Here is a 13,195-nt window from a genome sequence, read left to right as displayed (position 1 = left end):
AATGTGGACAAAATTTTGAATAATGTAGGAATTATCAAAATAAGATGGAAAGAACACATAGTTAATGTATCAAAAAAGAACTAAAAGAACCAGTCAACATTCACCCATTTCAAGAAGTAGCATATGATCAAGAATCAATGGGACTATCACCATCCTAGAGCAGCTCCCTTGATATGTTTGAATGATTGAACTATTCAATTCATTGATATATAAATTATGTGCCAATAAAACTGTTGGAAAAAACTTCAAAAAAGAAAAAAATCAATGGTACTGAGGAAGTCCAAGAGACATTGAAGGCATTAGCCAAAAACAAAGCTCCAGGACTTGATGGGATACCAATACCAACAAGTTGGTGAAGCACTAACTCATTTATGCCAAGAAATTTGGAAGACAGTTACTTGGCTTACTGACTGGAAGAGATCCATATTTGTACCCATTGCAAAGAGAGGTGACCCAATATACTGCACATATTATAGAGCAACGTCACTGATATCATGTACAAATAAAATTGTGTTGAAGATCATTCTACAACATTGCAATTGTACATTGACAGGGAGCTACTAGAGGTTCAGGCCAGATTCAGAAGACATGGAACAAGGGATATCATTGCTGACAAAAGATGGACCTTGACTGAAAGCAGAGAATACCAGAAAGATGTTTACTTATGTTTTATTGACTTTGCAAGGCATTTGATCTTGTGGATCATAACAAACCAAGAAGAATGAGAATTCCAGAACACTTCATTGTGCTTACTTGGAACTTCAACAAGGATCAAGAGGCTGTTGTGCTAGCAGAAAAAGGAAATACTACATGGTTTAAAATTGGGAAAAGTGTGTGTCAGGTTGATTCCTCTCACCATACTTATTCAGCCCATTTGCTGAGCAAATAATCAGAAAAGCTACATGAAATGAAGAATGTACTATCGGGATTGGAGGAAGGCTTATTAACAGTCTACAATATTCAGGTGCACAGCTTGTTGTAAAGTGAGGAGGACTTAAAGCACTTGCTGATAAAGACCAAAACTGCACCTTTCAGTATGAATATCAACTCAATTTAAAGAAGATCAAAATCCTCACAAATGGACTATCATCATAAATGGAGACAAGAATGACATCAAGGATTTCATAATCAATGTTCATGGAAGCAGCAATCGAGAGATCAAACAATGTATTATATTGGGTAAGTCTGCTGCACAAGACCTCTTTAAAGTGTTAAAATTCCAGGATGTTACTTTGAAGACTTAAGTGTGCCTCACCCAAGCCAGTGTATTTTCATTTGCCTCATATGCATGTGAAATTCGGATATTGAATCAGAAAGACTGAAGAAGAGATCCATTTGAATTGTGAGGCTGGCAAAGAACATTGACAGTACCATACACTGCCCAAAAAACATACAAATCTGTCTTGGAAGAAATATAGCCAGAATGCTCCTTGGAGAGTCAACCAGGGTGCAGTAAAGCATCGATGAAACACACAATATTCTTCCTCACCACCCCCACTATCATGACCCCAGTACTGCTTCTTAATTCATACTAGACAGTAGCATGTACACCGGTATAGAAAAGAGATAGGAGCTCACAACGCATGGAATCCAGGAACAGGAGTAGGACTAGTGATACCAGAAAGGTAGGGATAAGGTGGGGAGAGGAAGGAGAAATGGGGAACCGATCTCAATGATCAACACATAACAATACATCCCTCTCCAGTGGTAAGAACAATAGAAAACCTGGGGGAAAGGAGACAGTGGTCGGTGTAAGATATGAAAATAATGATGTTTTATAATCTATCAAGGGAACCTATGGGGGGGAGGGAAAATGAGGAGCTGATACCAGGGGCTCAATAGAAAGTAAATGTCTAGAAATGAATGAAGGCAACATATGTACAAACATGTCTGATGCAATCAATGTATGGATTGTAACAAGAGTTGTAAGACTCCCCAATAAAACGACTTTAAAAAAAACTCATGCTCCTTGGAGGTAAGCATGTCAAAACATTGTCAGGAGATAATAGTCTAGAGAAGGTCATCATGCTTGTTAAAGTAGACGGGCAGTGAAAAAAAGTAATGTCCGTGATGCGATGGACTGCCTGTGGCTTCAGCAATGGCTTCCAATATAGGATGATATAGGGCTGGGTGGTGTGTGGGTGTGGTGTACATAGGGTTGCTAAGAGTCAGAACTGACTCGGTGGCACCTAACAACAATAGGGGAATGAAAATTATAACCATTGCGAGAGAGCACTATAAAATGTATTCAAATGTCAAACTAGTTTTTTTTTAATGATCATACCAAGGACTGGGGAGGACGTAAAACACCTGAAACTGCCAAACACTGTTGGTGTTACTTTAACATAGTGCAACCACATATGAAAAACATTGATAGGTTCTTTAAAAAGCCCAACGTACACTTAGCCATGGCCTTTTTAATTGCTAGACATTTACCCTTGAGAAATGAAAGTGTATGTCCATACAAAGATTTATAATAATCATACCATCTTTATTGTAATAAACAGGAACTAGAAACACCCCACCTGTCCATTATCAGGTAAATAAGTCAGCGAATTATACATAATATATTGAAATACTACTCAGCAATACAAAGAAATAAATTCTTGATACATGACATTTGTTTGAATCTCAAAATAAATAATACTGAGTTAAAAGTTAGACAAAAAGTTAGCAATTGGAGTGACAGTCCACAAGGACAATGTGATAGCAACTGATGTCTTAAAAGCTCATTTGTCTCCTTCTAAGGTAGAACTTTTGGTCTCTCTCCATCTGGAGTACGTGAGAGTGAAGAAAATCAAAGATGCATGGAAACATTTAGTCCAAAGGACCACTAACTATGTGAGCCTGAGCCTCAAAGACCCTGAGACCAGAACTCGATGTTGTATAGCTGCCACTGGTTGGGATCACAACAAGAAGTCTTGGATAGAGTTGGAGAAAAATATGAAAAAAATTTAGAATAATAAAGACAAGGTCTACTGTTCTGGTAGTGATGGGTGGAATCCCCAAGATTACGGCCCGGCCCTTAGTCTCTCTTTAAGTTTGGAACTTATCTCATCCCCTTGGCTCAACTTGCAGCCAAACAATAGACTGCTCTGTAAGACGAACACATGTAGCTATGTTTTCCAATAATGGAAAGGTACTTGAACTAGTTTAGTTTATTTTTTCCCTTGCTTTGTTTCTGCTTGCCACTCGATATCAGACTTTCACTGCCAGTTCTTCCATATTGATCTCTAGATGCCTTGAATCTTTTATTTTCCTCTCCTGCCATTTCCTTAAAAATAATTGCCATTAGCTTAATGAATACTAAGTTCTCATAATCCTATGACAAATTAATGCAACAATAAATTGTTATATTAATTAGTCATAGGAGTATGTACTAGCCTATCAATGATAATTCTTGTCAGATTAACAGGAATATTTAGATTTATAAATAAGTAACATTTACTTCATAGACTTTTAAGTAATAAGTGGAGCCTAATGAGAACTGACAAACCTTTTTCAATTATGTATTTTATTGTATGATCATTCAACATAACAAGAGATTAGTTAATACAAAATCATTTCCAATATCTAGAGTTTTGTTTAATATATTCTGGATAGTAAACTCTAACCAATTAAATGATTTGCAAATATTTCTCCTCTTTTCTGAGCTGTCTTTTCACGCTCTTAGTAATGTCCTTCATCCCGGATTCATACTTATTCAATGTAAACCTCGTGAATCTGGTTTCCTGGTCTTATTACCATCTTCCCTGTTAAATTCCTGACACGAATATGTCTAAATCTTACTTCATCTGTGACGCACATTTCGCTTTCACAAGAAAGCAAAATGTTCCAATACTATGTATGATATCAAGTAAATTCAGGGTGATTACTTTCCCTGCCCCCTTCCATTTTGCGTGATAGTGGATGCATGATAGTGGATATTCTGAATATTATAACTTCCACCTTTATAAAATTAATTTAACTTTAAGTAGTCTTTGGATCTTTTCAAGGTTCCAATCTTGAAAATTCATAAATGGCCATACCTTTCATTGTTCATTTCCAGGGAGACAGAGGATTTCCAGGATTGGAGGGTCATCCAGGTTTGCCAGGATTTCCAGGTCCAGAAGGACCTCCAGGGCTTCGGGGACAAAAGGTATGTGCCAACTGGAGGAATTAAATATTAAAACAGGTGACAAACAAGTAAATCAGAGTTACTAAGGTAATAGCCCGAAACTCATATACAAATGAAGCAATAACGTGGTCATGGCCCTAAATACACTTTATAGTTGACTTTGTAAAATGGAATACTACTGCCATATTAAGATGTTTTGGACTGTTGTATGGGATTATTGGAGTCCATAACAACAACAAAAGTTTTGTTTAAAATAGGAAATGGGAAGATGTATTAGTGACCGAGAGAATTTTTTATTTTACTTGTTTTCTAACAATTCTTTTGACTCTGCTCCTTTCCAGCTGAATTAGATAGGTTTTTTTCAAGTGACATGTGAAAGGGTTAGTTCTGTTCACTTTCCTGGGAAGGAGAACTGGTTTTAAACTCTTTATTTTCTAATTTTATCTTTCCAAGGAATGGCAGTATGCCATTTTCTTCCTGTATTAAGTCAAATTGTTGCTCACCAGGCCATTCTCACAATAAAGGGGACAAAGTTACTTAAATTCATGGATACTATTTTAACAAGTTTTTAATCCCACAGCCTAGATCTTAAGGGATTGAGGCTGATTTCCATGGAGGTGGCAGTCCATCCAAGTAGGTTTTTTGGATTGAAGAGCTGAACTTGGCTGTGTTCAATTTCCTAACTAGGACTTGGGCACTGAAGCAACCAGCAAAATCTTCAGCAACTACAAAGAGGGGACATTTGACTGAATGCCCTGGGCCTATTTGTGTTCCATTTTAGTGTACATAGGGTCGTTATGAGTTGGAACTTACTCCATGGCTTGTAACAGCTTTTTAGAAAAATGCGGTTGTATACAGTTTGATTTTATGACAGTCCAGTCTTTTGTTCTGATTTCATTTCAATGTCCATACTGCTTTGTAAACTTCTGAATTCGAGGCATTTTCTACTTCTAGATCCTGTGTGCCTTCAGTTTCCCAATATAGCTTAATTTATACATTATATGGTAGCATAGTAGTTACAAGTGGGCTGCAATCCACAAGGTCAGCATTTCAGAATCACAAGCTTCTCCAAGGGAGAAAGACTCGGCTTTCTGGTCCCATAAAGAGTTACAGTCTCAGAAACTCACAGAGGCAGTTCTACCCAGCCTTATAGGGTTACTCTAGTTTGTATACCCATATATAAAATATGCATATACAAATATATGTTTATATATTTCCAAGATGATTATATATGTGTAGAAGGGACCAGTTTTCAGACATCAAAGAACTAAAAATCATATCAGTGGGTGCCCACCTTTCTGATACAATCAATGAAGACAAAAGTTTGCATAAGCAAATGGGATGAAGAAAACTGATAGTGCCCGGCTATCAAAAGATACAGTGTCTGGGGTCTTCAGGCTCGAAGATAAACAAGTGACCATCTAGTTCAGAATCAACAAAGCCCACATGAAAGAAGCACAGCAGCTTGTGTAAGCACGAGCTGTTGAAGGGATCAGGTATCAAGCATCAAAGAAAAAAATAATCATATCATGGTAAATGTGGGTGAGTGCAGAGTGGAGACTCAAAGCCCATCGGTAGGCAATTGGACACCCCCTTAGTGAAGGGTTGTGGGGAGGAGATGAGCCAGTCAGGGTGCAGGGTAGCAACGATGAAACATAAAACTTTCCACGAGTTCTTAAATGCTTCCTCCCCCCCACTATCATGATCCCAATTCTACCTTACAAACATAACAACAGCACCTATTCGGGCTTGGAGATAATTTTGTTCATACTGGAATGATTGTGGGAGTATCTGTATCACTACTTTTATCTTTGTTTTATTAAGTTTACAACATTTTAAGATTCACATGCTATAATTATTAGTAGTTATTTGAAGACTCTTTCTGGAAAGAACATAAACTAAACAAGTTCTGTTTTTCAGGGTGATGATGGAATCCCAGGCCCACCGGGACCAAAAGGAATCAGAGTAAGTGGTGTATCTAATATTTTGCTTGTTGAAAGATAATACATAAATTAAATGTAACAACTGGAAAATCCCAATGTTTAAATGAAGGAAGAAAGTGCAGTCTTTTAAAAGTTAAACTTAAAAGTTGGTATATGGCTATAATTAGCCCCTCTTCAGGATTTTGATGTTGTTTGTTAGTTGCCTGTCAAATCAACTTCAACTCATAGAGCTTTCCTCCCAATCACTGCTCTTGTTGCAGCTACTGCATTGAGGCATCTTGTGGAAGATCTTTCTCTTCCACCAACCCTCTACTGTACCAAAAGTCTTTAGCCAAAGCTCTAGGAAGGAAAAAATGCCCAGAAAAACTTTCAACAGAGTCTTTTGCACCATGACAATGCTCCTTCTCATTCCTCTCAACAAACAAGGGCGATTTTATGAGTTTTGATGGGAAATCATCAGGCATCCAACTTAAAATCCTGATTTGGCTCCTTCTGATTTATATTTATTTCCAAATTAAAAAAAAAAATATATATATATATATATATATATATATATATATATATATATATATATATATAAATGGCACCCATTTTTCTTCACCCATTAGTAGCCCTGGTGCCATACTAATTGCCAATTGGGTGGTGATCCACATGGTTGACATTTCAAAACCACCAGCAACTCTGTAGGAGAAAGACTGGTTTTTCTACTTCAGTAAACAGTTACAGTCTCAGAAACCCATGGGGGGTGGCACAGTGAGTTATCATTGACTCGATGGCAGCGAGTTTGGTTTTGGTTTTCTTTACCCACTACCATCTAGTCAATTCCAGTTCATAATGACTTGATAAAGACAGGGTAGAACTGCCCCTTTAGCTTTTCTAGATGTTACATCTTTATTGAAGCAGAAAAGCTCATCTTTCTTTTGCAGAGCGGCTGATGTTTTCGAACTGCAGACCTGGCAGTTAGAAGCTGTATTAGTCTGGGTAAACTAGAGAAACAAATCCACAGAGACTCATATGTATTTAAGAGAGAGTTTTATATAAAGGGCAAGCTTACATTAAGAAAACATCCCAACCAAGTGCTGTGCAAACCCATAAGTCCAACATTAGCCCCTATGTCTGACACTGATCTACAAAGTCCTCCTCCATCTCACAAAACACATGCTATGACGCCAACTGCAGGAGGAAAGCCAAGGCAGTGAATGTGTAAGCATCTCAGCGCTGGCAGGGGTCTCCACACGGCTGCTCCAGCACCCAAGGCTGCATCGGGATAGGTCCATGTGGCTTCTCCTCAGGGATGTCTTGCAGGATGTGAGCCTTGCCAGCTGAAGCAGGGAACTGGCTAAGGCAGTTGCACATTGGTCCGACCATCAGAAAACAAGAGACCTGAGAACTCAAAAGGTGAGGCTCACGGAGCCATTTCTCTCTCCACTCTTCAATTAAACCTACATGTGCTTATCGACCAAGTTGGCACAACGAACCTTAACTAACTCAGAAGCCCAGCATAGACCCACTGTACTACCAGGGCTCCATCATAATAAACATAGGTGCCATAAAGCATATCCTAAGAACTTTCAAAAACTGAACAAGATCTGGCTCTTCTTTTAATGTCCATTTCCCCAAACCTGAGAAATCCTGAATAACCTTTTGTCCTACAATTAGAGCTTGAGAAGTGCTTGGGAGTAGGTGACCTGATAGTTGCTGGGTTCTTAGGTCTCAGAATTCTCAACCCTGGTGTCATAGTGGATTACAGTTGAACTGCTAGCTACACAGCCAGCAGTTCAAAACCACCTAAATGCTCCAAGAGAGAAAGATGAGGATTTCTACTACTGTCAAGAGTTACAGTCTCAGAAACCCACAGGGAACATCTACTCTAATTCTTATAAAAATGAGTCAAAATCGACTCCCACGACAGTAAGTAATTTTTCTGAGCTTAGGTCTCAACCTTGACAATTCTTGACATTGAGAGAAATATTGAAATGAATGTGCAGAAAATAGTACAATGAACTCCTGCATGCCCATCACCAAGCCTCAAAAATTAATATTTGACAATTATCTTCCATTTTTGTTCCTCCATTTATTGTTTTGAATACTTAGAAATAAATCCCACACACCATGTCATTCTGCCTATGATTGCTCAAGTATGTATGCTTCTCTTATAACCACATGGCCACTATACCATATTACACTACAAAAAGCAGCAATACTTTTTGAGTATACTCTAAAACTCAGTACATATTCAAATTTCCTTGTCCTTTTACAAGTGGTTTGTTCAAAGCAGGACCCTACAAAAGTCCATACATTACCTTGGGTTGCAAGGCTTATGTCTTTTTATCATGTCACTAGGAAAACAGGGCCATGATGTGCCACAAAACAAATGTCACTGATTGCTTCCTCATGATGTCATTTTAAAGATGAACTGGGAAATTTTCTGGAGATACAGAAGAATTATCCTCTTAAATATTATATATTTTACTTAACTAAACAATACCTCAGAGCACAGATGGCATCACCACCAGCCATTCCACGTGAGAAAGATGGGACTTTCTACTTCCATAAAGATTTACAGCCTCCGAAACTCACAGCACCAGTTCTACTATGACTCACTATGAGTTCAGTGAATCGAAACTATAACTCAATTAAAATAAATAAATAGCATCCCTGGTCTCAGGTGAAACAAATGGTTAATGTGCTTAGCTGCTAACCAAAAGGTTGGTGATGTGAATATACTCAGAAGTGCCTTGGAAGAGAGACCTGGCAACCTACTTCTGAAAAAGCAACTGAGATAGTTAAGGTTTATTGTGCCAACTTGGCCAAATAACACATGTGGGGTTAATTGAAGAGCAGAGAGATAAATGGCTTGATGAGCCTCACCTTTCTGGTTCGTGGGTCTCTTGCTTTCTGATGGTCAGACCAGGGTGCAGCTGCTTACTTAGCCAGTTCCCTGCTTCAGCTGGCAAAGCTCATTTCCTGCAAGACACCCCTGAGGAGAAGCCACATGGACCTACCCCGATGCAGCCCTGGGTGCTGGAGCAGCCATGTGGAGACCCCTGCCAGCGCTGAGAAGCTTACACGTTCACTGATTCGGCTTTCCTCCTGCAGTCAGCGTCATAGTGTCTGTTTTGTGAGATGGAGGAGGACTTTGTAGATCAGTGTCGGACATATGGGCTAATGTTGGAATTGTGGGCTTGGGCAGCACTGGGTTGGGATGCTTTCTTAATATACACTTACCCTTTATATAAAGCTCTCTCTTACATACATGCGAGTTTCTGTGGATTTGTTTCCCAGACTAACACACCAACCGTTGAAATCCTTGTGGAGCATAGTTCCACTATGACGTCCCATGGGTCTTCATGAGTCAGAATCAACTTGACAGCAATTGTTTTTAAAATTTCAGGATAGTGCTGTATACTTTCAAATAACATCATGGAACGCATATTTGTGTGAGTCACTTTATTGATGCTAAGTTTGATCAGTAGTTTCAGGTGATGTCAGACTTTCTCCACCATTCAAAGCTTCCCATCAACTTTCCACCTAATGCTTTTAGCATCCGTTGATGGCCATCGCCTAGAGTAATTCTTTCATTCAAAGTTGCAAAATGGTTATTTAAAAATTCAATCAATCCTTCTGCCTTCATTAGTTGGGACTCTAATATATAAGCTCTGATGCTACTAGGATAGTGAATGCTACACTGGCAACTTTCAGAGGCAACAAATGTGGGTTTTCACATTTAAAATTTCTATACAATTAGAAATATATATTTATGTGTTTGAATCAATGGTGATAGTTTTTTTTTTTAGATGGCCAGGTTGTCTTGTCTTTAGCTTATGGGAATCCTTTAAAATTGGCTCCTGGCTTGTGTCTTTTTGACAAAACTCCAGCAGTGCTAGATTACTTCCTTGCTTTCTAGCACATGACATTTTAGGCCGATCTTGCACCTTTTCTTTCCAGTCCAAGAATTGAATTGTTTTTCTTATTCTAGGTTGCTTTTACTGAAGAAGTTTATTCGGATACCACAGTCTGAATATTCGAGATGTTCCCTGCTATTGTGTTTGTCATTGTTTTGATGTCTTTTCAGTGGGCAGAGTGAGAAAATACATATCTTAAGATAAAAAGAAAACTTGTGTTCCACCTATAACTTCTGACTTACACAAGGCTTGTACTTAACTTTAGAATCTAAATACATACCTCTGCCTGTGCATGAACATGCACACATGAACATGCAACATGAATGCACATTCATATTTGACATTATTTACTAGAGATCAATCCATATCATTTAACAGCGATCTTCCTCATACTTTGAAACAACTGCGTAAGTATTGCACTCTGTGCACATGCCATTGTTAATATATGTGTGCCTTATTTGGATTGCTTCTCATCTTTAGCGGTAGCAAATGTCACAGAGTAACTTTCCTATTCCATTTAATAATGTCTCAGTCTATTTGGGGGATAGAGTCTTATAAATGAGTTGTAATGTCAAAAGAAATCATAGCAATATGGAGTTGAACTACAATGAAATTTTTCCGTGACCTTTTTGAAGCCCCTTCTTATGTGATATTTCCATGTTTCCTCTCATTGCATTTGAATCCCCTTCGACAGTTTACCAGAGTGCCTTTTCTTCATAACCTCAACTATAGAGAATGTTTTAAACGCTTGTGTTTTTGAGAGCCTGATGGGGAAATTTAATTGAAGAATTTTCTGGATAACTACATGCATGTTTTCTGGTGCAGATAGTTTTGCCACTTTCCTAATCTCCTATGGAATTTGCACAAATTTGAGATAACTACTTTATCGATCAGAAGAGATATTTCATCATTGAATTTGTCTGCTGCTACTAAGTACAGTAGAGACCCATATTGACCTCAAGTTCAGCAGTTCGAACCCACCAGCTGCTCTGAGGGAAAATGATGGAACTTTCTGCTTCCATAAAGATGTGCAGCCTCAGAAACCCAAAGGGACAATTCTACTCAGTCTTATAAGTTTGCTATGAGTCTGAATTTACCCAATGGCAGTGACTTTGGCTTACTAAATGCAATGAAGACAAACCCCTCCTCAAACAAGCATTTCTTCTATTTCTATAGAAATAAGTGGTAATACTCAATAAAGCACATTTGGTCAATTTCTATCTAAATATATTTTTTAGTGCCTTTAGGTAAGATGTTATTTTATTATCATTGATTGTTATTAGTTCAAGTAATTTATTTCTTCTTGTAGGGTCCTCCTGGACTTCCTGGATTTCCAGGAACACCAGGTCTTCCTGTAAGTAAAATTTGGCTTTTTAATTTTATATTTCTTTAAATGTAATCTGAAAAATATTATACATGTGTTACGTATTTTTTCAAAGGGAATGCCAGGACATGAGGGGGCCCCAGGACCTCAAGGTATTCCTGGATGCAATGGAACCAAGGTGAGATTTATCCAGTATCTTAGGCAATATGTGGGATAATAATAGAATTAGAAATAAGTGAATATGAATAATGTGAAAGAAATACAGTACTTCATGTCTAGTTTATACAAATGTGTGTTCCAGAAATGCTTTAGGATATTGAAATATTAGTAATTGTTTAAAGCATGTTTAATAGTTGGAATAATGCAATATATTGCAAATTACTTGCCAAATTCTTTCTTTTTAGATTTGGTGTAAAACAAGGTGAGAGTTCAAAAGAATTAGGATATATCTTGTATATTATAATAGTATATCAGTTATCGAAATGTGAATGTCATTCATTAAGTCTGCCGTTTAAAAAAAATCTAGGGTACAATTCTATGTTTTAAAAATATTTCATTTTATTATTTTTTGATATTTCATTTTAAAGGGATTTTGTTTTGTTTTGTGTTGTTTACATTGCATAACTTCCTTAATAATATCTGAAAAAATAAAAACAGTAAAATTAAAAAAAGAATACAGGATAGATGAACCCTTCAGGTCCAGTGGTGAGAGAGGTGATACTGGAGAGTGGAGTGAAGGTGGGGTAGAAAGGGGCAATCAATTACAAGGATTTACATATAACCTCCTCTCTGGTGGTCGGTCAACAGAAAAGTGGGTGAATGGAGATGTTGGACAGGGTAAGATATAACAAAATAATAGTGGCTTGTAAATTATGAAGTGTCCATAAGAGAAGGACAACGGGGAGGGAGGGGGAAAATGAGAAGCTGATGCTAGGAGCTCAAGTGGAAAGCAGATATTTTGAGAATGATGATGGCAGCAAATGTGCTCGACACAATGGATGTATATATGGATTGTGATAAGTGTTGTACAAGCCCCCAATAAAATTATTTTTAAGTACAATTTTAATAAGTATATCTGAAAATCTAATCAATAATACCCTGGGTTAGATTAGGTTCTGTAGAGAAGCAAAACCAGTACTGCTTATATGTGTTTGTATAGAGAAAGATAATATTTATGTCAAGAAATACCTTATACAGTTGTAGATGGAGGTAAGTCCAGTCAAGTTCAAGTCAGACGTCTCTCTAGGTTCATGGAAACTGAAGAACAGAAAGTAGGATGATGAAGCAGAGGTGGTGGAGGAACTCGCTGGTAGATACAATAGTAAATGAATCTGAAAAAGACCAAATAAATCCACTGTCAGTAGTATGCTGATGGAGGGATTAGCAAGTCACACCACAAGAGATCTCAGAACCAAACAGAAGTTCCAGTTCCAACAGAAGGGAAAGGGCCAAAGAGAAGTTGACTCTTCTGGGTCTCTCTCATAGACAAAAGGCCACGCCCCCAAGGAGGTATCATCAGACTGCAACCTGATTGATGGGTTGGGCTCCATCCCTAAATTTACCCAGGAGCGTCTAATTGACATATGCACCCATCATCACAGACTAACTCTTTTTAACTCCACACGTGCTCACTGCTCTTTAACCGAACAAAGGCAATAATAAAATCATACTTGCACCTAACTTGATACAACTAACATGAGAACAAAACCCACTAATCCCATTTTCATCTTCTACTTTAAAAGTTAACAAAAATATTTTGTGCATACATTCAGATAGGAATTACTCATAACACTTAAAGTTCTCTTTTCAGCAGCATAGTTGGTATTTAAAACTACCTTTTCCCACTACTCATGTTACATTTCCTTTGCACTCAGCAAGTACCTTTCCGGTCATGGTTCTCCTGGTG

General features: G+C 37.8%; 1 protein-coding gene across 1 annotated transcript in view; it reads left to right on the top strand.

Annotated features, from left to right (window-relative positions):
* The window catches only part of COL4A5 (collagen type IV alpha 5 chain), a 295,236-nt gene that overhangs the window by 126,984 nt on the left and 155,057 nt on the right, over positions 1-13,195 (top strand). Inside the window, exons 3-6 of the mRNA XM_075538728.1 lie at positions 4,049-4,138; positions 6,038-6,082; positions 11,275-11,319; positions 11,405-11,467. Coding sequence (XP_075394843.1) covers positions 4,049-4,138; positions 6,038-6,082; positions 11,275-11,319; positions 11,405-11,467 — 243 coding nt within the window. The remainder of the gene's footprint in view (positions 1-4,048; positions 4,139-6,037; positions 6,083-11,274; positions 11,320-11,404; positions 11,468-13,195) is intronic.

Source organism: Tenrec ecaudatus, chromosome X (genome assembly GCF_050624435.1).
Source record: "Tenrec ecaudatus isolate mTenEca1 chromosome X, mTenEca1.hap1, whole genome shotgun sequence".
NCBI lineage: Eukaryota > Metazoa > Chordata > Mammalia > Afrosoricida > Tenrecidae > Tenrec > Tenrec ecaudatus.
This window is presented reverse-complemented; position numbering and strand designations above follow the sequence as displayed.